Genomic DNA, 27,312 nt, shown 5'->3' with positions numbered 1-27,312 from the left:
GGTCAGCCTCCAGGGGACAGGGCAAAGAATAGATAGATCTGAGGACAATGATCATCACCGGTCCCCTTCCATGAGGAAGCTGCTTTGGTTTCTGTAAAATAGAGACTGTGGTGCCTGCTATGGGCCTGGTGTGAGATCAAGAGAGATTATGGGCCAACTAGGATTGCAGAAGACCTCAAATTTAGGAAAAGGGGTAAACAGGGGGCTCCTGCTTATTCTGTAATTAACATTGAACATGCTCCTCTTTTGCCATTTTCTGGAACGGGCAGTTTGGATTTCTCAGAACATCACAAGAATCCAGAGCCATTAATTCCCTCAGCATTCACCACTGACCAGTCCCCACCCTTCTGTTTCAGAAACCGGTCCCAGGGCTGGAAGGCCTCCAAGTTCCACTTCCCTCAGTAGCTCCCAGCCACTCACCTTGGCAGTTTCTTAAAGGACACAGAGCCAAGCTCTGGAGAAAACAAAGAAGTCACAATCACAGGAGAGTCAAAATTCCCATTGGGTGACAGCGTTTATTGAAAGGAAATCTTGCTTTATCCAGGAATTCACTTACATGGAGGTAGCTGCAAGGAGAATGTCTCTTTCTCATGACAACCCAAAGCAACCAAACCATACCCTAAGGCAGAGACGCAATGGAATAAGTCAATGGGCATTGTAGAACGACATTCAGAAGCAGGAAAAACCATAAAAGATACAGGATGATTGTCTCTTCAGTATCGCATTTGGCCATGTATGTGTTTTTACATAAAATATATGTTTTCTTTTTAAGCTAGCTAAAGAAAATACTCTTGATCGGGGTTAGTTCTTAAAGCAAAAAACAGAAGAAAAGTATGTATATATAATAAAATTAAAGAACGATAGCATGTTATACCTGGAAAGGACGGTGGGCCCTAATCTGCACTTTGTTCCAGGTAATCCATGGCTCTGAGAGTGAGCACACTGTCAAGGTCACTGGGGTGAGATGAGCTGGGACTTGAAAACCCTTCTCTTAACTTTCAGTCTCAACTCTTCCCACTCCACTATACCGCATGCATTGCCAACTCCCTCAGAGTGTAGGATAGCGCAATTGTCAAAACGCATAACAGCCTATTTTTAGGGTAATGATGCAAGTGTTTTGAAAAGTGACCTGTGTTCTCTTTGCATGGGCAGTTTTGCTTCTTGTAGCCAGCCCCATGGCTACTGGAAAGAACTAGCCAGAATGAGGGGCAGCTACTTTCTCACAAACCAAAACAGACACACACTCCCAAAGTTCTTGGGTGTGCTGACCTTCCCCAGCAGCGTCTCTAGGTATGAGTGGGCTGAGGCTTCTCTCAGCAGGCTTACTGGCAGATGTCTAACGATGGGAGAAGCAGCAGGGAAATTATGAACATATCGAGGGTCAAAGTGAGCTCTAGGGAACCAGGCTTGTTGCGTCCTCAGAAGGACAGACGGAGGGCTGAGTACAGAGGTGCTCAACCTCCATGTCGATTTGATTGTCATTTATCACCCCCTTTCCTGACACTGAGCTCCAGGAGGGGAGGAATTTTTGCCTGTTTAATTCACTGCTGTATTCTGTGTGCCAAGGACTGTGCCTGACATATCACCGATGCCCAATAAATATTTGCTAAATGAATGACTAAAGGGAGGAATCGGCCACACCCCACATAAGCAGGCAGAGGTGAGAATCACCCCTGGCTGTGGTGAGGATGACAGTGACCCTGTAGATGTGGAAGGGGCTTGGCTGTCTGGCTCCAGACTCCCACCCTTAAACTGGGCTGACCACTCTGAAACCTGCCAGGTTGGCTCTGACCTGGCGCAGGTGGGACTCCATGGCAACTGTCATGGAGTCCTCTGGCCCACAGGCCTCCACCCTATTGGGATGGTTGGGGACACTGCTGAAGCAGCTGAACACTACCATCTCTGCCACATATATGTCACCAACTCACAGGGTCCTCTCGCTGACCATGTCCTGTCCCATATTCTGACCTGTGGAAGCCCAGCTGTGACTGGGCCTGGCCTGTGGGCATGCCTGGGGACTGTCACATTGTGAAGTGACACAGGAAGGCCAGGAGGGAGTCCCCGGATATCTAGCATCCTCCCAATGCTATGCTCCCTGAAATTCCTCTCCAGCCATGTGGCCTGGCCCCCAGACCTCAACCACTCCCTGCCAGCCTGCTGCTGGCGATGTCGCTTTGTTCCAGGAAGTTGGAAGGAGTCCTCCAGTTTGCACAGACATGCCTCTGCCTGACTTCTGTTTCTTTCTTCCCTTCCTCGACATAATCCTGAGATCCTGCTCAATCCACCTCTTGCCCACACATCCCCCAGCTTTCAATAACTTCTCTGTCTTCCTTCTCACACTGGGCCCTATACCCACATCTGCCTATCTCCTCTCTCATCTCCCTTCCCCCATGACCTTACCAGACACCTCCCACCTCATTCTCACACCTAAGTCTATGAACCTTTCCCCCATACCCTCTTATTCCCCCGATCCCAAAAGCTTGCTGTGGGACATGACCACACAGCCCTATCCTTCCAGAAACGGCCTCATTTGTTTAAGGCCTTACCTACAACTCTCCCTACCCAACCTGTGTAAAAGAAATTGCAATCAGTGACTGGGAACAGGTCTCAGCACAGTTCAGAAATTATAACAGAATTCTAGATAAACTAAGCAAACAAGGCCATAGCTGCAGTCACAGACACAAGCAACCTTCTGGCTTTCCCCTGTGCCAGTGACTTGTTTACCCAGACCATGTTAACTGCTATGCTCAGTCTTAGCTGTCCTTGACCACTACAATTCTTCTTTTCCAACTTTGGTTTCCAAACTGGTCTTTGACTTTATTTGACTTTCTCTCTCTCTCTCTCTTCTCACCTCTGCTCCTCAACACTTAAAATCTAATAGCTTCATATTTTAAAAAAGAATACTCAATGGTTGGGCGCGGTGGCTCATGCCTGTAATCTCAGCACTTTGGGAGGCTGAGGCAGGTGGATCACCTGAGGTCAGGAGTTCAAGACCAGCCTGACCAACAGGGCGAAACCCCGTCTCTACTAAATACAAAAAATTAGCCAGGAGTGGTGGCGGTCATCTGTAATCTCAGCTACTTGGGAGGATGAGGCAGGAGAATCACTTGAACCAGGGAGGCAGAGGTTGCAGTGAGCGAAGGTTGCGCCATTGCACTCCAGCCTGGGCAACAAGAATGAAACTCCATCTCAAAAAAAAAAAAAGAATACTCAATACAGATGCATGAACTTTACAAACCAGCCACCCTACCAAGCCTCCATCACATTCCAAACCCAACAGCAGCAGTTCGTGAGAAGGTCTGGTTTAAAATATGTACAAGCTATACATGGTTTCCTCCCTGCACAGTGCTATTAAGTAAGTCCTAGCCTTCTGGACCCTTTGTCTTGGCAGTGGGAGTGATGAGGGGGCAGGGACAGCAATGCAAATAGTGGCTGTGGAACAGGGGCCTCAGCCTACCAAAGTGTATCTCTCACAATACCCCAGTGGGTGGTGGCTCCTGGTCCTCAGGCATCCCAACATTTTAAACTGCAAAAGCTCCCCGTCGAAGACCCACTGAGAGACCCTGGCGAGGAACGTAACACTGAGGAGCTGGCATGCTGTGCAAAGAGGCTGTGATAGGTCTCAGTGGCAGACAGATGCTCCCCTCCCTGCCTCCCACTTTGGGTGGCTGCAGCTCCTGCAGGAATGACAGGCACTTCCACAGCCCGGGAGAGCACTCAGATCTGGCTGGCGACGGTGCTGTCCTTGGAGAATGTGTAGCTCACAGGCGCCTCATAGAGGCTTCCCCCATCCGTGCTGAGGTCATCGTCGTCATCCATGTCATCCAGCACTTTACTCGGCAGCTTCTTCAGTCTGCTGAAATGACAAGGGGCATGTTTCCTGGCCCTGGGCCAGGGCCCATAGCTAATTTGGACTTAAAGGGAGGGTTTTGGGTTGCTGTCCCTGCACCACACTGAGTGGCACAGAAAAGAAACACATGAATGTAACAGGTCTCCACCTGATGGCCCCTTCAGCCACAGGGAGCCCACCGCCCCCATTTCAGCACGGAAAGCCTGTGCTGGTGGGGTGGGCCAGGCTGGGATAGGATCAGTATTGTTGATTTCCCCAGGCTGTTATTATTCATCTTGTCTTAATTTAAAATTTTGGTATCTTGTTCACCATGGATTGCATGCATTATCTTTTAAATATTGCATTAAAATGTTATCTATCTTAATTATTGAGATTTTTGGTGCCCTCTTAAATGCTGCACCCTAACGCCAACCTTGGGGCCAGTGACCTGATAGGCCCTGTTTTACAGGACTCTCAATGGGCTGGAGCCTTCTGTCCATTGATGAGAACTACCCGGGCAGCCAGCACAGAGCCCCACGTCACAGCCAGCGTCCAAGAAAGGCTCAGCTCTATGGATTACCATAAACCTAATCTCATGAACCTTACCTCATACCCCGGGGAGAGACCCTAGAGCAGAAAAAGCAACCCACAAAGTCCCCAACCCTGCATTCCACGTCCCCATCCTTAGGACCACGGCAGACAGCTTCAGAGAGCTGCTCTCTCCTGGAAACCAGGCTTGGGGAATCCTAGTCCTCTTGAGGATACAAACCAGAACTTCACCTTATTTCTCCCTAAGTCAGAAAAAAGCCCAGGATGGCCCAGGAACTGCCCCTCCATGATGGTGTGAGCTAGTCTTATCTGCCCTAAGCCTCCGTTTCCCCTTATGATCAACAGGGATGATATCTACCCAGCTCAGCTGGCATTGGGGCATTGGTATAAGAATGACATGCATGAGACCCTACTGCCCATGTAAGGTGACTAAAGTGGACACAGCCACCTTCACCTCTAAGATACGATAACCCCAAAAGCAACAATGAGGAGCTGGCTTGAGATAACAGGAGTGTGAATGCTCTGAAAGCAGAGCCTGTCTCAACCGTGGGGAGATTACCCGGCCCTCTGTGGCCTCCACACCTGCCCACCTTAAGTCCTTCTTCATGGAGTTGAGCTGCCCCTGCAGATGTTCATTCATGTCCATCTGCTCCTCCAGCTCCCTCTGCAGCTTCTTTTTAGAACTTTCCAGTCTGTCGATTTCCTCCTCAGCCTCCTCCACCTGCCGCTTCATGGCTTTCAAACGCAAGCTCAGCTGCACCGGGAGAGAGTGTGGGTTGAGTGTCGGCTGATGGCCCAGCCCCAGCGCTCAGCTTACCCCAGGTCCGGCCACCATCTCCCCAGGCAACCAAGACATGGGCAATGGGGCAGCGAGTCTCTTGGGAAACATGGAGAGCAGGCACTAAGACAGGGTGACTCTTTAAAGCCAAACTCAGGGTGTAGAATTTGCTGATACCCCCTAATTATGTAGGCAAGAAGCCCCCATTTGATGATGTGACTGGGTGCGTGGAAAGGGAGGAATCAGCCCACTCACACTCCACTCCTGCTCAGGGAGGCCTTGCCTCCCTTGCTCCCTCAGCCTGAGACACGCTATCTCATCTAAGAGCAAATGCACGCAGAGGCTCCCCACCTGGTCCTTCTGATCAGTCAATGACAGGTGCTCATCATCCACCTGCATCACCAGCTCCTTCACTTTCCGCTCCAGCCGCCGGTTGCTGAGCTGAAGATTGGCCCGATCCCTGGAAGAGGGGAGACAGAACCAAGAACCCTCTCACTCCCATCCCTGCAGGGGGCCCAGCCTAGGCTGTGGAGGAGGGGAAGCTCCAGCCAGAGGTGCCTGGTCAGCTCAAGGCTTAGGGTCAGGGAAACACAACTTCACAGGAGAAAAAGCTGCTTGTGAGAGACGTGAGGAAATGGGGCTCTGAGAAGGGGAGTGACTGGCCCAAGGCTTCAGAGCCAGCAAGGGGCTGAGCCATGGCTAGACCTGCCCGGAGTTTCTGAGCTTTACTTTGTAAGGCAAGAAGTCACAAACTGCAGATGTCCTGGGTCTACTCCAGGCTGTTCTGGCCTGACTCCCCAAAAGTCCAACTAACACAATAGATAATGTAAAGTGTCAAATGCCGGCACACCACGCTCCTTCTAGGAATGTGAGGGGCTGTGAGTCAGAATGACGGCTGGAAGGCTGCTCAAGTTGAACCTGGTGCTGGCCCTCGGGCTGCCATTAGAGAGTTAGCTGCAGAGAACTGAGTTGCTGGAAAGGAGTGTACTCACTTGATCCCATGTCCCTCCCACACACTGCGGGAGGACCTGCCCCATCTCTGACTGGTGGCTAGTCAGCCTCTGCTTAAATACACCTGGCCGCCAGGGCAGAGTCAGCCTTCTGGCCTCTAACGTGGCTCAAACTCGGTAGCTTCTAAGGCAGCCTGTCCTATTTAGAGAACGGGAAAAGGGACAGCAAGTACAGTGGCACCACCATAGACTGAGAAGTGGGGGTCCTAAACTTTTAGCCAGGCTACCTTACTCAAGTCACTTATTTTGATGGGTCTCTGTTTTCCCACCTATTAAATGGAAATAATAAAATTAAGGGTGTAGCTGCTCTGCCTTCCTCACAGGCTACGAGGATCAGGACAGATCCCAAATGTGACAGCACGTTGCGATGGGACTGTCACTGCCCACTGGGGCCTCTGCACTGCAGTGGGTGGGCCCGGCTCACCTCTCCTCACTCTCCAGGCGGTCCTCCAGCTCCGCGATCCTGGCCTCCATCTGCACAACTAGCCCCTCTTTGCTGGACCTGTAGGAACCTTCCAGGTGGATAATCCGGCTCTTTAAGTCCTTGTTCTGGAACAACATAAGGAGACTGTGAGGGGCTATGTGTCTGCCACGCTCTGTGCAGAGCAGCGAAGAATACGGGGCAGAACCTGGTGTTTGGTCGCTGCATGCGATGAGGCTGCTTTCCGCACCAGGGCCTGTGGCCTGGAGACCCGGGGAACACAGAGATGTTTCCAAAGAAAACCCTTGAACTCAGCTGCAGGCCAGAAGAAGAGGTTCTATCACACTCCCTCATAAGCCTGAATGAAACCTTTGCCATGTCCTAAGACTCCCGGATGTCAAACGGGCTTTGCTTTGCCCTATAAACCTACAGGGGGACAGGAGAAATAGGCTCCTTTGCCAGTCCTGCGCAGTGAAGAACATGAACAGAAATCATGTAAAAGAAATAATGACCCGATGAAGCTTTCTGAGCCACTCATGTGTTTGATGACGTGGATTCTTTTTCATTCTCTTTACATTAGAATTTAGCCCTCTTCAGGATCTAGAAAATAACACACGCAATTCCTCCTCCCTCAGCTGCCAAGCTTCCATGCAGATTTCATATGACCGGGAAAAACAACTCTGGAAAAGGACTGTTACCCCCCAGAGTTCTTGGGATGCCAAGTAAAGGAGGGACCTCCAAGGGCTTCTAGTTCAAAGCAGTGAAGTGGGGGAGGGTTAGCGGATGGACGGGGAGGCAGCTCACAGGCTGGCTGCCCTCACCTGCCTCTCCAGGGAAATCTTGTCACACTCCAAGTCTTGTCTCGCAGCTCTCTCCTGAAGTAGCTCATTCCTCACCTGCTCCATCTACAGCAAGCAGAACAAAAGCCCAGAGGTTAGAAGGACTGTTCCTGTATCTTTTGTACTGAAATGGTGGCAAGGAACTGAATGTCAACCTCCACTTTATGAAGGGGGTTGCCCTACCCAGCCCCTCATGCCATCTGCTCTGGGGTACGGGATCTGTTTCTTAGTTCTTTCTTGGTTTCTTGATGATTGCAATACTGGTAATACAAATAACAGTAAGAGTCAAAGCTAGCCCTGCTGTCAGGGGTTGAACTGTGTCCCCTCAAAAAGATATGTTGACGCCCTAATTCCCAGTACCTCTGACGTGACCTTATTTGGAGATGGGGACTTTAGAGAGGTAATCAAGTTAAAAATGAGATTATTAAGGTGGGCCCTAATCCAGTATGGCTGGTGTCCTTTAAAAGGGAGAAATTTGAATGCAGAGACAAACACGTACACAGGGAAGACGGCCACGTGAAGACGGACACAGGGAGGGCACTCTGGGGAGATGGAGGATTGGGGTGATGGGTCTACAAGCCAGTGATTACCAAAGATTGCCAGAAACCACGAGAAGCTAGGAGGAGGCAAGAAATCATTTCCCTACTGGTCTCAGAGGCAGCATGGCCCTGGTAACGCTCTGATTTCAGATTTCTGGCCTCCAGAACGATGAGACAATAGATTTCTGTTGTTTTAAGGCACCCAGGTTGTGTTAGTTACAGCAGCCCTAGAAAATTGGCACACCTGCTTAGACTCCACAGGTAGGATCCCATGACACTCACAAACAACCCTCAGAAGGAGGTAACAGTATCTCTCTGAGGATACTAAGGCTTCCAAAAGTCAATCAACTTGCAGGGTGACCCACTGTCTAAGTTTGCCTGGACTGAGGATGTTCTCAGGCTGTTTCCCCGCTGAACTGGGACAGTTCCAGGTGAACCAGGATGAGTCAGTCACTCAACTTCCCCAAGAGGTACATAACCAGGAATGGGGGAGCTAGCATTCACCTGTGCTCCTGACTGCTGCATTATAAGCTCAAACTCCAGAAAGGGCTTCCCAGAGCCATGAGCATATCTCAGACACTGCTAGATTTCTCCTTTTTTATACCAGAAACAAAAGTCAGTAAGAATGCTGAGCAACATCAGATGACCTGACAAAGGCTGAACACTCCTGAGGGTTTCCTCTATGCTCAGGAAAGGAGCCTCGCTGTGTAGCACCAGGGAAGAAATCCCATCGCCTGACCATCAGCATGTCTTCTCCCAATTCCCAGTGGCTTGTGCAAGAGTAAAATGAGTTATGAGGCGGAGGCTCCAGACCCTGTTGCCAGAACTGTCCAGCAGAGGGCAGCCTGAAGAAACCAGAAGAATCAAGCCAAGCCAGTAAAATAAAACCACCTTTTCCTTCTTAAGGATGAAAACGAATTCCAGGATCCAACATGGCTAAGAGGTGCACACACAGCCCCAGACGCCAGGGCCTGGAGAGCATTTGACACAGGCTTACTTGGCCTGGCCTCCAGTTGAATTTCGCCACCTGTACAAGCACCCCAGTGAGTAAAAGATAAGCTCACCCCTTCCTCACTGTCCCCCATGGAGAGCAAGAACTGGGGTCCCAGGAATGGCCAGAGGAGACACCCCACATTGGGCCAGGCTTGCATTTGCTCCCTGGCTCCCCTTGTCCCGACCGAGGTGTGTCACATAGCATGATGTCACTGGCCCAGAGTGGGCAACGGGGAAGGGGGCGAAATGATGCTGGTGGGACAGGCAGGGTTGGGACACAAAGGCCTCCAACACCACAGGAGGAAGCTGGGCCTCTGCCCCTAGGTGAGGGGGCACCAGGAGGTCCAAAGAAAATGCTCACATTTTAAAATTCCTAACTGGCATCTAAATCATGGAGGTTCAGAATGTTCAGCAGAGGAAATCGAGGCCTATGGTGGCGGTTATGCAAGTAACCTCAGGAGCAGGGCTAGAGACAGGCTGAGCCCCTGCACTGCCCGTTACTTCATGGCTCTGTCTCTGGACCGTCTAAGTGAAAGGGATTCCAACAGACCTAGAGTTCAAACGCAGCTGTAGCATAAACATCCGGGCACACAAGGGCAGTCCAGCCTCCTTAGGGCATCTTGCATAGAAAAGGGAAAAATGCCAGCAGTGGCCAGGACCAGCAGGCAGGGCACGTCCACCCAACTCAGGCCTGCTCCCACTCTGCTGGGCCCCAGGGCCCTCAAGAATCACACACTGCAAAGAGGGCACCAGAACAATTGCTGTCACTGTTACCCCAGCACAAAGCGCAAGGGGAATGAATGCAGGCTCACGGCCCTGCTCCCAAGGTGGTTTCTGAACCAGCCACTGACACCTCACACGTGGAGGTCAGCAGAACAGCTGGGCCACGGGACTGAGGACAGACGTGCCTCCAAGGGGCAGCCGTTCTGTTCATGTGCCCAGGGCAGGGCCCAGCACTTCACTGAGGACATGGTTAAATTTCCACTGCAATGGGAAACAATTACAGAGAAAAACAGCAGTGGCCTAACTTGTCCTGGGGCTCTGTCTGTCCCTCACCTGTGACCTTGTTGATCTAACTTCTGGGATACAGGCTCCTAAGCAAGGAACTTGATTGAATGAGACACCCTGTAAGGGCCCCCGAGCTGGCCAGTGATACAATAAAAGCACAACCTGGTGCCTCCTCTACCCTTCAGGGTACTGTGTGGCACCCTTCTGAGGAAGCCAGAGGTGCCTGCCTCCATCCTTAGGCAGAGTAGCCACCCCGTCTCTCAACCATTAGGAGTTTCCCCTGGGGAAAACCCACATTGTCATAAAGACAGCAAGCATGTGTCTGCGAGTGCACACGCTTGTGTGCTGGGCAAGGGTAGTTAGTCTCAGAACGATAGGATGGGTTTGTTCACTGTTACAAATGACATGATGTGTCTTATGCAGGACATTGTGACAAAGAGACCCAGGCAGTGCCCGCTCTCCATATAGCCTAGTGGGGGACAAATGAACGAGCCCTGCATAAGAGGTCAGTGTCACTATGACAGGAAAGGACAGTGTGCTGAGGTGGGTGCACTGGGTGACTGCCCAGATTCAGAGGGCCAGCAAAAGCTTCCAGGACACAGACACTAAGCTGAAACCTAAATGAGATCAGGGATAGGCAGGGTAGAAAAAAGGGTAATATGGTTTGCCTGAGTCCCCACCCAAATCTCATCTTAAATTGTAGTTCCCACAATCCCCAGTGTCATGGGAGGGACCCAGTGGGAGGTAATTGAATCACGGGGGCGAGTCTTTCCCATGCTGTTCTTGTGATAGTGAATAAGTCTCACGAGATCTGATGGCTTTATAAAGGGAAGTTCCCCTGCACATGGTCTCTTTTGCCTGCTGCCATGTAAGACATGACTGTGCTTCTCATTCACCTTCAGCCATGATCATAAGGCCTCCCCAGCTATGCTGAACTGTGAGTCAACTAAACATTTATAAATTGCCCAGTCTCAGGTATGTCTTTATTAGCAGCATGAGAACAGGCTAATACAATGGGCAGGGTAGGGAATGCAGCTTTCAAAACCGGAAGGGGGCAGACCACCAGTAACACAGAGTAGGAGGTAAGAAAGAGAAGGGCAGTGTTGGAAGGAATTAGCCATGTGAGGGAGGTGAGGGGGCAGGTTAAGCAATCGATGGATTGGGTGGAGAGGAAGACAGAGAGTAGTCACACAGGACCCAAAATCATACTGTGACAGTTGCTCACAGATTTATTGTGCTTAGGAAAGCAAGTCCTGCGGATTTGAATAGTATTATCTCATTTACTCCTGGCCACCACCAATGAGGTAGGCAGTGTTAACATCCCCATCTGTGCCTAGATTCCTCCTGGTGATGCATGTGGGGCCAACTGGGCAATGCCGGTGGAAGCCACAGAACAGGTTAGCCCACCAAGGAGCGACATATAAAGAATAAGGAGGATCTGCAGCTGTGCCCTGGGGATCCCTCCAACCCCCCATGTCAGGGGAGGCAGGGAGAATCCAGGATCTATCCCAAAAGGCAAGAAGGGCAAGGACTGCCGGTAAAGCACACAGGCTGGACAAGAACAAGTTTGCTTCTGGAAGGGTCTGCAGAGAGGTGAGCCTGACTGCAAAGCTCAGGGGAGGCGCTGGAGGTGAAGAGGTGGGAATAGACACCACACTTCTCCTCTGGAATCCAGCAGCGACTAAGACAGCAGCTATGACCCAGGGCTGGAGGGGGCACGAGGGTGTGCAAGAAATGCCCACACCTATTGTTAGGTGGCAATGAGAAGCCACAGAGGAGAGAAAAGTCACAACCAGTGAAGGGAGTCACAACATCGAGAAGGGAGTGTCACAGGAGAGCAGCCACCCAGCAAGTGGAGGGACAGGATCCAGGCCTGTCTTGGGGTCAGAATGTGGGTGGGGAGAGGAAGAGGATCCTCCAGGGCTTGGTGGAAGGCAGGAGCCTGTAGCTCAAAGGGAAGGTAGAGGCAAGAAAGGGAGGGAAGGTAGATTATTTTCTGAAAAGTGAAGGGATAAAGAAAAACTGGAGGCTTGTAGAGAGACAAAGAAATCTAGTTGCTATGGAGTGTGCGGCTGAAAAATACCAGAAGACAATAAACGGCCAGCAGAGCAGAGGCAGGCATCGCTCTGCAGCTGTGCTCCCGGCCAGGAGACCCAGAGGGGAAACACCAAGAATCAAGAGCCCCTCAAGCTGGGCACTGGGCGGGAACTCTCCGAGGCAGATGTTATCACCCTGAGTTTCCAGGTGGGAGGTCCAGAAACAGCTTCTGAGTCAGAGTTAGGTGGAAGCAGCTTTGGGATTCCAACCTAGGTTTTCTGACAAAAACTCATACACTCTTTTTTCCCCTCCCCATTGTGTCTTCGCAAACCTGTAGGACCTAGGACTCTCAATAAAGGAAGAAGACCCACAAGGAGGAGAGTTTAGACAGGGACTGTGGAGCCCAGAAGGAGAACGTGTCTATGGTGGAGTGAGGCAGAGTGCAGAGAGTGCGTGGAGGGATTCCAGGATGGCCAGGTGGTCACGCAGCCCTGGGCCCAGCCTGGGGGTTCAGGACAAATCCTGCCACATAAAGCAGCAGCCACTGGCCAGTCTTGCACCCTCAGTGCCAATGTCTGAAAAATCTGGATCCCACCAGGAAACAGACTTCCCTGTGCAGAGCAGCACTTAGCATGGCAGCATCCCCAAGGGTCCCCACAGGTTCAAGACCTCCCTGGAGGGCCACTGGAGAGCCCCAGGATAATGGTGACTCTCCAAAGGGGGGAAAAAAAGGAATTATTTATCCCCCACCATAGCCCCTTAAAAGATGGCTATTAAAATGGAAATGTAAAATAAATCAGAGTGAAGAACAGGAAGGAATAAATGTGTAGCCATAAAACTTAACAGTTACTGTGACCTGAGCAGGCAGTCCATTTCCTTCAGTCTTTGCAAACCCAGGCTTTTGGCAAACATAATAGGCTTCCTTTTGTTCTTCAAAGGACAGCCTGACATGAAATTCTAAAGTAAATCCACCATGTGGAGCCTTATACAAGAAATACTATGTGGTATTATGGACAATGCCCCAAGAAGGATGGGTTTCAACATAAACCCAGAAGTATCCTGTGTGTCCCTGCTGTTAGCTGTCCTCAGTGCAGTGATCCCAGGACTAGGCCCCTTGACTTGGGAATATCGTAAATCAAATTCTTACCCTGAGCCCACACTGGCACCTGCCCTGGGGCGGGGGGGTGGTGGGGAGGAGGGAAAAACCTATGGCTTGGCTGAGCCAGCCTCCTGGACCAGAGAAGAGTAAACTCAAGGCTGGGAAAGTATTTCTTTATATAAGCTTAGTGCTTTCTATGTTGTTTACCCTTCAACTACATTAAATAGCACGAACAAAAACTTTCCAGTCAAATTAAAAACAGAACAGGAGCTGAAGGCAAAAGTATATCACAGCTGGATTGAAAGAATGCTAAGCCCTGAGCATTTTGATCGGAAATCACAGTATCAGATTCCAGTGGGTTTTATGTCAGAGATACCCATGACCTAAGCCAGCTCTCAGAATTGTAAGTAGCTGCCTTTTGGGTTAATGGAAAGCCAGAGCTATTTGTGATGGCCAATAACAACACTGAACCCCATCACCTGTGTTTATCATTGGGCTGTAAAGAGGTTGGCAAGCCCACACTCTTGGCTGGCATTAAAAATAATAATCACAAAATAGGAAAATCATTATTAATCAACTGTACACACTGGGTTTTTGAGCAGCTGATACAATAAGAGGCAGTTCTGAGATTAGGAGCATTTCATTTTAAAAAAAAAAAGAAGAAGAAAACCCCCCTCTGATCTTTCACTCACAACTGCAAAGACGACAGTCCCATTTAGCAGGGGTGGCACCCCTGATGCTGACTGAGGAGCAGGTGTGAGCCAGTGAGGAGCAGTTCCCAAAAGTGACTGTAGGAGCCCACAACTCTATCACTGGCATTTAGTCCTGCAGTTGCTGAGGCAACAAGGCAGTCTTGCTCAGTCCCTGGAGAGACCATGAAGCCACCCAAAGCTTGAGTTGGTATTTTTCCTGCCTGCCAGCTGCCTGGGCTTGATGAGTCATCTTTCCACTGGGCTGGGTCATCATGGTCTCCATAGCCAAGAGAACGCCTTCCCATGTAGGCCCAGCTCTGCTGTGAAGCGTTTGCAGCAGTGCTTATCGAGCCAGCACAACAGCCTACTGGCCTTTAATTTAAAGCATATGAAGCAGGACCTCTCTTTGGCTATTTTAATCCTGCACTCATAAAGAATCAGGAGAGGATCAGCTGAACTTAACTCCTCACCCATTTTAAGAAACACCACTTTTAACTTGGGAATGGAGACCCAAATGCATTTGAAGGAGTGGTCTTTAAGACCTTGACATAGTCTCACTCAGGGATGATGGGAATAGGCAAGAGGCTTTGGAGTCAAACTGTGACTCCACCTCCTACAAACTGTGTGACCCTATGTAGTCATTTCACCTTGAAAGCCCTGAAAACAACAAGAAAGTGAGTGAGGCACCCAGCACAGTGCCTAGCACTTAGGGAATCATTGGTAAGGATGGCAATTGTCATAAATGGAAACATGGTTTTTAGAGGATGGAAAGGAAAAAGGATTACTCTGGATTTAAACAGACCAAACGCCAGCAACTTCAACTTCTTTCAACTTATAAGCCAATCAGAAACCTTTCTGTATATGATGGGACTATACTTGGGTGAGAAAACAGATACTCCTTACTTCTATTTCATAAAGAAGATATCATTTTATCAACTCCAAATCCATCCCTTCTCCTTCACAGCAGTCAGACTTGAAAACAAAGTCCAAACATCCAAGAGGTTTGAAAAACGTTTCTCTCTCAATTAGGATTTCCTGAATCCATCACTCTGAATAATACTGTCCTGAGCCTGTGAAGGAAGCCCTTAGAAAGGCTGTGATATGGTTTGGCTGTGTCCTCAACCAAATCTCATCTTGAATTATAGATCCCATAATCCCCACGTGTTGTGGGAGGGACCCAGTGGGAGGTAACTGAATCACGGGGGTAGGTTTTTCCTGTGCTGTTCTCATAATAGTGAATAAGTCTCATGAGATCTAATGGTTTTATAAAGGGCAGTTCCCCTACACACACTCTTTTGCCTGCCGCCATGTAAGACGTGCCTTTGCTCCTCCTTTGCCTTCTGCCATGATTGTGAGGCCTCCCCAGCCATGCTGAACTGTGAGTCCATTAAACCTCTTTCCTCTATAAATTATCCAGTCTCAGGTATGTCCTTATAGCAGTGTGAGAACGAACTAATACAGGCTGGGAACCTATAAACAACATGGCCAGCATTTAGTGAGTGCCAAATGTATGCATAAGAGAAAGAAAGAATGGAGGCATGGAAAGGGTCAAATACACCATCTTACACAGCCTTTCTTGTCCTCTGCCCTGGTAACAGCACAGTTGAGGCCTCCTCTCAGTCGCCCCTTCTCCAGTCCTCACCCCCACCCCTGGCGCATGAGTCTTCTAGAACACAGTGTATGCTTCACTATTCTGCTCAATAGCCTTCGATGGCTGCCCACTGCCTTCACAATAGAGCCATTCAAAACCCTCAGTCTGCCTCTTCAAACTTATCTCCTTTCATTTCCTATGGAAACTGGAAATCTGATTGACCCACATTCATCCATTCATCCATTCATCGCTCCTCAAAATGCTGTATAGGTCCCTACCTCCCAGTCTTTGTTCACACCATTCCTTCTATCTAAAATCCCATTCCCAATCCCCTTGGTTTATTCACGTCTTACCCTTTCTTTAGAGCTGACCCCAGGTCCCCACCCTCTTTCTAGTAATTCTTCCACACTCACTCTTGCAACAATGGTCTTTCCCTCATTAGCTGCTTGAATCTTTTACTTGCCATTTAGTATCCACTGTTTTTTATTGTTAGTTATCAATTTTTTAGGTCTGACCCATCTCCTCAAACAAACTGTAGCAACTCAAGGTCAGGGACCATTTCTGGTCCTCTTGGAGCTTTACTGCAATGCCATGCACACAGCAGGTATTCATCATATTTGCAAGCACAGGTAGATAGAGCACTGCCTTGTAAATTGAGACCTAAGCCCAGCTCTGCAGTCAATTGCCTGCATGACTGTGGTCAAATCACCAGGTGACTCTAGGCCTCAAATCTCTCATCCATTACAGTGAAGTGGGGAGAGTTGGACTCTGAGGTCCTTGCCAGATCTAACAGTCTATGAGAGGCGCTGGCCATTCACTAATATTGCTGGAAAACCTTTTTTCTGGCTTATTCACTTACGTCCCATCACTAAGACTAGTGGGAGATGTTTGGGGGAGGCAAAGATTCTGCAAAGGAGCTTGTGAGAATTCAGAGTTTAAGGAGAGAGCTGTTAAATTTGAACCTTTTAATTTAAAGAGAACAAGATCGCCAAACTAAAATGTCCCATGCATTCTCTTTTCAGTGCCTAGTAGCAGTTTGCTAGGAAGGCAGGGCCGATGTTATTACTTGGGTTCAAGATAACAAGCACCCTTTCCTGTTTTTAGGAGATGTCCTTGTTAAGGAGATGTCATAAGGTCAGCATTTGATGGGGGAGAGGAAAAGCGGTCTTAAGTTTTGAAGTTTCCCTTTTCTGGCTTTGATTTCAGCAGGAAAGCACAGGCACATGGCCCTAGAAGTTAATCTAAGTGGACCAGAAGAGCTCAGAATCAGGGCCCATCTGTCTATACCCAAGGCCCTCCCCAGAGAGCCTTCATTTCAAGAGGCAGGAAATAAGCCTTGGCTCAACCTCAACTTTGAATGAGAATGAGATGCTTTCCAGGGAGGCGGGTATTTGGCCCACCCATTTCTCTGCCCTCCCTCACAAGTCAGGAGGCAGCAAAGGCCAGAAGAGAAGCTCTCAGAACACAATCAGGAGACACCAGCGTTTCTGTTTCATTGGCTTACCAATTCCTACGTCCATGTGAATGTGCTCAATTTCTCCACTTATAACAAACACCAGGCTATACCCTCCCTATCTCAGATGATGCAGTGAGAAGAAAGAAAACAGAAGAGGGAAAGAGAGCTGGTAGGGAAAGAGGCTATAGACATTGGTGGAACTCATCTTTTTAGGCATGGAACTCAGATACAGGGAGAGAATTGGGGGAAAGTAAAGGGTGAGTCAGACGCTTCTGGATGTATGAAACCTTCTTGCAGCATTGCAATGTTAGAATTCAGAAGAGCCTTCAGAGATCACCTGGATCAATGAATTCCTTTTGATAGATTTTAGAGACTGAGCTCAGAGAGGCTGGGACTCTCCCAGAGGTAAATGAGGCTAGTGCAGGAGCCAGGACTGGGACTGCCAGCCCACTGCTCTCCCCAGCAGACCAAGTGAGTTCCCTTAACTTCCTCCCTGGACTTACTTCAAGTCCTTGGTTCCCTTAACTTCCCCCCTAAACTGACATCAAGTTCTTGGCTTAGTAGAAATATTTTTAGCCTTGACCACATCATGGACAGCAGTTCTATTCCCCATGATCCAAGTGCTCAGTTGAAAAGAAAAAGAAGTGTCCAGAGCAATTCTGGGACCAGATCTCTGCATGATCAGTTCTGTCAGTGTTGGGCTGTCAGCTAAGCTAAGGGAAGCAGACACGTTCTGGTTCAGTGTCTGTGTTTTGTTTCTGATATAAACATGGAACTGAAGGTCTGTTTTAACGGCCTCATTACTGATAGGATGACAGGCTTTCCCACTATTCCTCTCAGCATAAGCCACAAGAAGCGCTGGCAAACAAATCCATGGTCACATCCTTTGTCATTGTGAATGTTTAGCGGATCCTGACATGTCTGGGGGGAACGTCGCTACTTAGCCAGGCTGGCAGGGGCTCATCACAAAACAGCTTTTATTCCAGTGAGAGAACTTAGAAAACAAAGTCTTCAGTAACAACCCTGGGGGGCAGTAGAGGAGATGTCAAGGTTGAGCTCTCCATCTGGACCTCTGATTTGCAGGAAGGTCCCTCTCTAAACCTGTGCAGCTCTGGCCTGATAAGCTGTTGCAGCTCCAGAGAAATCATAGCCTGGGAACACGCAGACAGAACCCACTCTCCATGAGGAGGGTGGAGGGAACACAGCTGGGTTGCAACTTTCTTCACTCTCAGGAGCAAAGGAGCATGAGTATCCCACTTGTTTGCAAAGAAATCTATCAACAGGGACCTAACAGAATATGGAAAAGCAGCCAGTGATTCACGTTCTACTTTGAGCAGGGCTGCGTGCTCATAAGGTGCTATCCCCAAGCTCTGGAACTTCCAATTCTTGGTCACCCTGAACCGAGGAAAGGGAAGTCCATATGAATAAGCAGAAGAGACCAGAGGAAAGTGCCCTTTGGAATAGGGAAGATTTGAAAAAGAAGACAAAAACATAAGGCAGAAAGTGGAAGTTTCCCCAGTGGTTATGAATAACAATCTGTTGGCCATAGAAGGAAAAGTGCTTTTTAGGGCTGAGGCTCTAAGGGTCATTAGTTCAACAAGCAAGTGTGTGGAATGTGGTAGCCAGCACCATGTTAGGAGCAACAGTAAGTAGGCTCTATGATGCAGCCTTTTCCTTGACAAGCTAATTAGCAGTACACACACCTATGAAGCATTCACGTTCAATAACACTACTTTCCAAGTGAATGCTTTTTGCAGTTTTGGAAGGAGTTTCACTTACATTTGATCCTTATGACAACACTGTGAGACAATCGGGGAGAGTTATTCTCATGTTATAGATGACGGAACTAATTTCTCAAGCGACGTGCAGATAATACATGCAGTATTATCCAAAGGCTTTTGACCTTTGTTTCCATTTTTTAATTAAGTGAAGGTTCAGAGGGGCTTTGAGATAGACTGGGAGTGGCAGGTGAGATCTGGGGAGAGCAGTGAGATCATGAGGAAACAGAGGTACTGTTAACTAGTTTCTGTGTCCCCAGTGCATGCCCAAACCACTTGACAGATAAAATATGGAAGCATTTTGGGAAGAGGATTCAGAACACTCGGTGGCAGTTTCAAAGATAATTAATTTTTATTCACTAGTCTCAGCCCTTCATTTACAAGACACCTGTGGATACATGTAGAAACTTCTAATGACAGAATGTGCTTTTAATGACAACTTACCCAGCTGTACGCCTAGAGCCTTGAAATGGTGCTGGGCGAACTGTATATCAACATTTAGAAAGCCCTTCACTCTTTCTTGACTAGCACTGGCACTTTCTTAATGAAAAAGATGAAAACAAAACCTAAAAACCCTGAAATGACGCTAGGTATAGATTAGGAAATAATCTGACCAAGGAGTAAAATTTAAAATCTAAAATACAAGTAATCTGGTCAAAGTCTCTCCTAGAAGCTCACTATGGTGATGACTATTCAATCTTCCATCAATTTCTAGATAGCATGAATTTTTCTCTCCTGGCCTTAACTGAAGCCCCAGGTTTAACCCCTCATGTTCCTTTTTCACACAGGACAATCCACGCATCATTCACCTATAGAACAGTACCTGTTCCCTGCTCCTACTGATCCTCTCAGACAGCAAATCTGAGTTGTTTCTCTCTTCTTCCAGTTCCATCTCCAGTTGAGACACCTTGTCCTAAGAAGGCAATCACAAACACAGTCGACTTAACTTGCACTGACCGGGATTAACAGCAAAGGCTGCCCCACAGAGAAACAACCCTAAGGGCAAATGAGAGCTGACTACCATTAGAGTTTGGAAAAACAATATATCTATTTCTTACATTGCCCAAAGCAGATATTTCTTAAACTATGTGTTTCATGACTTGTAATGTAAAATGTGTAACATAAAATGTTTATGTAGAAAACACGTAAAAGAAGAAAAAACATTATCCCAAACCCTAATGCAAACACTAAGGATATTTGAGCATGTTTCTGTCAAGTCTCTGTTTCTCCCTGTGAATTAATAACTTTAAACAGATCTACCCAAGCCAGTGCCTGTAAAAAGACAATGTGGAAAAAACACTTGACGCTCCGGACAATCTTTTGTCTGCAAGAGCCTTGCAGGAGTCAATCTATAGCAGCCTTCTAAGCCTTCTAAGGAACAGCATGCATTTGCACGGTGCACTCCCAAACCTGCACTGGATTAACCAAAAGACAGTGCTAACGAATTCTGTTAAACTCATTGTCACTTCAGAATAATAATTTGTGGCTTCTTTGTTGGCTCCTAATCTAACCTAATTGAGTGTTCAGAGAAAAACATTTCAAAGCAGCTTTGTGTATGAAGAAAAGAGGCTTCTAACACAAACCACCCCACTTAGAACTGGGGGTTGTCAGCCTTGAGCACGTGTTTCTCCTGTCACCAGCCAATCTGTCATAGGTCTAAGTAAACTCAGAGCCACAAATGCTAAAAAGCAATTGGCATTCCAAGTTTTAAATGTGAACTGGCAGCATTTGTATATAAATATTGTCTCTGCAATTGCCAAAGTGGATTGACAAGCAATGGACACCTCTATCCCTAAATATTATTCTATTTATCACAATAAAACACCCAGGATTCTTGTGAGTGACTGTCTGTGAACGGCCCCCAGGTAGTGATCAAAACCTATAGGGAAGCTAGAAAACCCTCACCCAGGAGCCGAGCATCTCAAAGGCCAACTTGGATTGGAGCTGGGCCCTGCACCGAAGCCTCCTGTTTATTCAGTGGTTCCTGATGCCTCCAAGACCAGTCTCACTATAGTCAGACATCACTCAGGATCCACAAGAGCTGCATTTACATACAACAGCCACCTGAGTTTACAGAAAATGTCCGTCGTTAGGAGAGCTCTTGAGTCTTGAAAATTAATTTAAGTGCTAGTGAAGGAGCAGGCAAGACGTAGTCACAGCAAGATGGTCCTGCTAGCCGCCTCTTAGGGGACGAAACACCCCTCAAGCGCATCTCATGGTAGCAGGGTCTTCAGAGCCATTCATTTTGTAATTAATGAGAAAATAGCTAAATATTGCAAAGGGGCAAATGAAACTTAGCTATGCCACTCCTTCTAGACCTAAGTCGGCCAAAGGAAACGATCTCTTTAGTCAGGATATAGCAGTGGAAATGACCTAACAACCCAATCACCAGCTAAAAGCACCTCTTTATAAGACTCTCTTCTTGCCTAAAAGCCATACTGCACAGAACCCAGCAGGAGTGTTAAGGGTGCAGGCCAGGGCCATTACTCCAAAGGTTCTTCCTCCACTGCCTGAAGAGGCTTTAGCTTGTTTTGAGCCAGGTTGTTTAAGGCCCTAGAATAATCAGTTTCTAGTTAAGTGGGTTGACCTTAGCTTGCCTTAAAATTACCTCACCTAAAGAGATCAGAGCCAGGACATTAGCAAAATGTACAGCAGTCCAACAAAAGAGCAATAAAACTGTAATCAGGTTATTCTAGTCTCTAAAAGAGGCCCATCTAATAAAATCTTCAATGACTTAAACAACACTCCCTAGATATAAACAGCTACTAAGTCCCCTAGAGGTTTTAAAAATTATTTCTGTTTATTTGCAAAGTTGAATCAGGAATTCCATTGATTTTGAATTTAAGCCATCTCTCCATGGCCTTGAGCACTGTCTTTTATCAAAACTTTGACAATTTTAACTTCTCTGAAAAGACTGAGGCTATTTTTTAGTGTCTCTCTCAATTCCATTTTTTCAGTGTCTCTCCCTCTCTCTAAATTCTACTGGGGTGTGTGTGTGTGTGTTTCTGGGGGTTAGTTTTGCCCCTAAGAATTATTCTTTTTTAAAAGTTCAGATGGAGTGATTCTAAGGTTCTTCTTGTCAACCTCAGTGAACTGTTCACACTTAGATTCTGTTACTTCATTTACAGTTTTCTAATATGTGGTGTTTTCAGCTTGTGACTAGATCACCCCCATCTGGTGACTGCATTCAGCACTTTCTGATATGCTGTCTTGGACTATGTACATACTATGTATACAACAGTAAATTGAGCCACAGTGTGCTGCGAGCTCTGGCAAAGCCCAATAACCTATAAGGGAAAATGGGCCAGAAACAGGAAGCAAGAATGGAGAATGTGGTGTGGCAAATGAAGGATGACGATTCCTAGGAGGCTCCTCTCCGGACCTGCAGCAGTCTGGTTCCTTCTAGTTAGCTGGAAGCACTGCCCCAAAGAACAAACAGAAAAGGAACTATCTGTGCCCTTAGGCAAAATCACCTAATGTCCCTGGGAATCTGCTCCATTTCCTCTCAAGACAATGAGAATGTTAGACTAAATTATATCCATCATTCCTTCTAGCTCTGATGTCCTGAGTCTATAAATGACTTGCCCCTTCCTTCAATCAAGAAATAACCTCACTACACCCAGCTGTGGGAGACAATAAAAACCCAAGACTTCCCAAAGGCTGAGCTGAGAGCAAAGAGGCTGCTTCTCTCGTGGCCCAGCCTCGCTCTCTGCAGGTCCCCCAGCTCACACTGTGCGGCCCACAGACCTCCATCTGCTTGACCAGTCTGCTGCGGTCATCTTTGAGGTGACTCTTGGCTTCCAGCTCATACTCCAGGTCCTTCAGCGTCTGCTCCAGAAGCTGCCTTTTTGTGAGTGCTTCATCCTGAGCTCTCTGGTAGTCCCGTAACTCTTCCTCCATCAGACGCATCTAGGAGGAGAGACAGCTGGGATGGTTTTCTGGGGTGCATCAAGAGCATAGAGACCTCCACAGACAGTGCACAGGCTGACCCCACCAAAAGGAAGATCAGCTGGACCCCCACAATATGGGAGATCAGAAGACCTTGAGCAAGTCCTACCTCCCTCTGGGCCTCACTTTCCTTTTTGTAAAAAGAGGGGGTTTTCCAGCTACAGGCAGCAACCTATTAGGTTACAAATTCTATTTGGTAGATGTTGACCAGCACTTTTTAATTAAATAGAACAGAAAAAATACCAGAGTATTAGCAAATATTGATTTGCAAATCTTTTGTGCTAGACATTCATATATTTGTGCAGATGCGTGTATTCCTGGGTTGCAAGATATAGTTTTTTTTTGTCTTTTTTTTTTGAGATGGAGTCTTGCTTTGTTGCCCAGGCTGGTGTGCAGTGGTGCGATCTTGGCTAACTGCAGCCTCCATCTCCTGAGTTCAAACAATTCTCCTGCCTCAGCCTCCCAAGCAGCTGGGATTACAGGTGCATGCCACCACACTGAGCTAATTTTTGTATTTTTAGTACAGATGGAGCTTCACCATGGTGGCCAGGCTGGTCTTGAACTTCTCAACTCAGGTGATGCCCGCCTCAGTCTCCCAAAGTATTGGGATTGCAGGCACGAGCCACCATGCCCAGCTGAATGCAAAATGTCGTTTTTACTCGGTCATGTTAAAAACTCTCGAGAGCCCCTTAACTAAATACATGTTTCCCAGGGGGTAATTTATTGTCTACCTGTATCACTGTCACCTCAAAAGAGGTTTCAACTCAGTGAAAAAGAACACACAACTGAATTAATGACCGCAAAGCAACCTACTGGCAAAAAACCTAACAACATACACAGGCACATTAGGGAAAGCCACCGCTTTGTAGAAGAACATGATTAGCTATCTTCATTTATAATGTTGTTCTTTTTCCATCCACAAGGTGGCACTCAACTAACAGCTCTGAAGAAAGTGCAACAGACAAAACAGCTTGATTCACAAGGGCCAGTCTGTGTCTTGAACTTCTCTGGAAGCTCCCTGGGGAGACCAGCCAGCTCAGGGCACAGTAGGTCTTCCTTAAACATCTGTGTGGGCTGATCTGGTGAAGCCGCAGGCTGTCTGCTTTGTTCTAAGTGTCCTACCCTCTTGGAGTTGGTACTAGTATTGAGTAGAGCTAGTCTCAGGAATAGAATACACCAGGGGGTCTGTTTCCTTCAGAGTATATGAAAGCGAATGGCCATCTCCACTACAGAATGCCACCCTTCTGCAGTGTCTGTCACAGGAGAGTTGGAAAGCCCCAGTAGCTGAGGACAGCTTTGGAGAACCCGTGGAAAAACTTGAGGAAATGTGTTCTTCTCTGGGAGGCTGACAGGAGCACTGGGCATTTCTACGAGAACAGCCTAGCCTTGAAGATGACATCTCCAGATGAAGACCCACATCTGGTTTTAGTGGTTACCATGACAGAAAGTACATGAAAGCACAGAATGAAAATCACCCCATGGAAAACAGTGATGGGACATTTTCTGGAAACAGAGGATGTGCTATATTCCAGAGCATTAAAAAAACAAAAAACAAAAACAAAAACGCTCTATGACTCAAGTTTCCTCATTCACAAAATTGGGATAATTATAAAATCAGCCTTCTAAAGCTATTATGAGAATCAAATGAGATGATACCCAAAAAGAACATGAGTGTGAGGGTCAGAAAGAATGACAGGCAAATGTGCAGCCTGCGTTTCCTTCCTGTCCCCCTTCCCAATGCCCAGCATGCCCTCCTCCACTGCTCAGCACAGCCCCACCTTCCACACCCAGCAGGTCCCTCCTAACACCCGGTAGGGGCCCCGTCATACTCAGAGTCCTTGACGAGGGCCGGCAGAAGAGATTAACTAGCATGGTGTCTGTGAACAATGTATCCTGAATCATAAGCAAGCAAACAACTTTTGAACTTCCTAGTGCTACCTTTAAGTAGTTAAAATCACCCTTTGCTAAAAGAGATTTAGAAAATAAACTGAACAATGGTAATCACTAAGTCTCGATTCTCTAAAGATCATGCTTATCAGAGGTAGAATGGGTGAAAAATGCCTATTTCTCTCAAAGCAAAGGCAGCCACTATTACAGCACTTAGAACGGACTCCTGTAGCTTTTGGGGTTTTTTTTAACCAAGATCTTCAACCAGCTCAATCAAAACACAAGCAGAGGGGCAGTGAACAGAGTTGAGCTTGAGTTTTTTAAGGATCCAGAGTGACCTTGGCTTGTTAATTCACTTTTGTTTTAAACAACTCCATCACTCTACCATCTTAGTCAAGGGTGGTATCTCACTGCAGTTTCCCTGCAGAATGATGAGGTGTCCATGTCTGTTGCTCACATGGAAACAGTGTCTCACAGGGCTGCATCAGTGAGAAAAATCCAGGAAGGGCCATCTTTATTTTCCTTGCAAGGAATCCTTTTTTTTTTTTTTTTTGGAAGGACTGCTCTTTTATAAACAATACTGGTCTCCATCTGGCCTTAACTAGTCTCTCCGGACCTCAGTTTCCTTATCTAACAAGAGGATCTCTATGTTTCCTTCCAACCCAAGGATTCTATCATAAAAATCATTATATAAAACGCAACGGGAAGTATTTTTCAGGGGTCATTGTGACACTGTGATCTTTTGAAGTCAAATCAGACCAGGTGCTTGTTGGTGTTCTGGCAGATACCTGAATCCTTCTGCCTCTGTGCTGTAGTAATAATTGTGATTTTTTTTTTTAATACCAAAGAGAACTGTGATGTCAGTGTGCTAATTTCACTTCTTACTTGGAGTCCTGTATCATATAACCCTGAGCCAAAGGGGATCCATTATCAGGGGCCTTTCAAGAGTGTTCTAGAAGCCTGCAATAAATATCTATTGTTCTTTTACACAGTTTCAGCACTGACTCATGGGTGACTTTTCTTTGATCATCAAAGAAATTAAAGTTTGTTTTTTAAAGAAAAAAATGTTTTCCTGTGGAATCTTGGTGCTCTCGGCACTGTTCATGAAAAACAATAAGCCCCTAAAATTAAAGAAAAGGAAATTAATATTTATGAAGTGTCCGGGATGTACAGACTCGCTGCTACACAGTCTCACATATTATCTCATTTAATTAAGTCACTAATATTTGGTATATTTTTAAAGAGGTAGAAACATATGCTCAGAAAACTGGGGTTAAGTTGCTCAAGGTGACCCAGTTGGCAAGAGGTATAGCTAGAAATCAGCATAGGCTGTGCTTACATTTTGAAGCCTCCGGCTTTCCATTAAAACAATCAAAAACATCCCCTTTCTTTTTCTCAGTTCTTGAGAGGCCAAGCCTGAAGGGAGCTAGCATTTGGGTTTCTTTGCTCAATTATTCTTAAATATAAAACCAATGTTTTAATCATTTCAATACTCATAAATTCCTGAGGATTTCTTTTATTCGCCATTATTGTTGTTGTGAAACTCTTGTCCGCCACCCTCATGCCAATAAAAGTCTGTATTTTCAAAAATCAATGGCCAAAAAACAGTCAGTTACTGTAATCCCTATTCTAGGATTAAATTAAAACATGAAAGCATATAAACAAATCATCTGGACACAGCTGGGCACATCATGGCTGCTCCACAAATGGCAGCTAAACATTTTAGGCAAAAAATTGTAGATTCATCAAGAAAATGGTCAGGTTAAAGCTGTGTCCATTTAGCCTCACAGTCCACCGGTGGGTCCTTTGTGCTCCAGAATGCCATTTGCCCACAGAACCCATCCAGAAGGTGAAGAATGAAGAGTCAAGCACCAAAGCTGTCTCACGAATCTACCCCCAAGTCCCTCACAGAAGACTTTCAGGGCAAAGGATACTTTGAATAAGGGATAAAGGAAGAACTTATCTGGCCAGGCATTACCTCATCCTGCATTTTCATGGCTGTCAGTCGGGACTTTTCTGCCTCCAGGGTTTTCTCCTTCAACTGTCTTTGCATTTCTGCGAGCTCCCTGCGGTTTTTCTCCTTGTACTCATCCAGCTGGTTCTGGAGCTCCAGGGTTGAGGTACGGGAGGCCTCAACAATGTCTGCCATCTAGAAGAAGTGACACGGGTGTGAGCCCACCCTGGGATGCTCTGAGACCAGGGTCTGGGTCCCTTTTCAACACACAGCACATCTCCTCTTCTCCCTTTCTTCTACGGCCCCCTCAAAGATGGCCCAGCACCTGATCCTGAGTCGGCCATGTGTGGGCACCTGTGACTTGGAAGCAGCATGGAGGAGTGAGCAGGCACGTCCTTTGGAGCCAGGCACACAGCCTCAGGGTCCTAGGGCTGCTGTGCCACTTACCAGTACATGACTGGGGCACGTCGTTAACCTCTCTGGGCCCTGGCCATGTCCACAATGGAAACACTGAAATCATATCTACCTTATAGGGTTGTTGTCAGAATTAGTATCCGCAGATCCAGATAAAATTTTATCAGCAGATACAGATAAAATTCTAGTTAGAAACAAAATAGTAAAGTGCCTGGTACATAATACACGTCAGAAAACAGCAGACACTCATGTCAACCCCCAGAATACAGAGAGCCTGCCAGCTTTGTGCCTTTACCCTTCTGGGTATGGTGGGGCAGACACGAAGAGAAAGAGCAGCAGCTACTGAGCTCTGAAGCTGCCTTTCACACTCCTGGACAAGCAATAGAGATGCAAAGGTAGAGACTCTGCACAGAGATGTCGATTCTGATTCAGTCAACATTGGTTCCATCTGCACTGACACACAGCCTTCTTCTACTAACTGTTAAGAGGT

General features: G+C 47.2%; 1 protein-coding gene across 5 annotated transcripts in view; it reads right to left on the bottom strand.

The window, feature by feature from the left end:
* Nucleotides 1-489: 489 nt before the first annotated feature.
* The window catches only part of CGNL1 (cingulin like 1), a 173,147-nt gene continuing 146,324 nt past the window's right edge, over nucleotides 490-27,312 (bottom strand). For 3 of the 5 annotated variants that reach the window (XM_031002321.3, XM_031002320.3, XM_055364034.2), the window contains exons 12-19: nucleotides 26,433-26,603; nucleotides 22,367-22,528; nucleotides 19,443-19,532; nucleotides 7,409-7,492; nucleotides 6,591-6,715; nucleotides 5,508-5,616; nucleotides 4,969-5,132; nucleotides 490-3,856 (exon numbers count right to left, since the gene is read on the bottom strand). In XM_031002321.3, coding sequence (XP_030858181.2) covers nucleotides 3,718-3,856; nucleotides 4,969-5,132; nucleotides 5,508-5,616; nucleotides 6,591-6,715; nucleotides 7,409-7,492; nucleotides 19,443-19,532; nucleotides 22,367-22,528; nucleotides 26,433-26,603 — 1,044 coding nt within the window. In that variant the 3' untranslated portion in view covers nucleotides 490-3,717. The remainder of the gene's footprint in view (nucleotides 3,857-4,968; nucleotides 5,133-5,507; nucleotides 5,617-6,590; nucleotides 6,716-7,408; nucleotides 7,493-19,442; nucleotides 19,533-22,366; nucleotides 22,529-26,432; nucleotides 26,604-27,312) is intronic. The other 2 variants (XM_055364037.2, XM_055364036.2) reach the window with 1 other exon arrangement.

The sequence above is a fragment of the Gorilla gorilla genome, chromosome 16 (genome assembly GCF_029281585.2).
Source record: "Gorilla gorilla gorilla isolate KB3781 chromosome 16, NHGRI_mGorGor1-v2.1_pri, whole genome shotgun sequence".
Taxonomy (NCBI): Eukaryota; Metazoa; Chordata; class Mammalia; order Primates; family Hominidae; genus Gorilla; species Gorilla gorilla.
The sequence above is the reverse complement of the archived record's forward strand: the minus strand, read 5'-3'. Positions and strand labels throughout refer to the sequence as shown.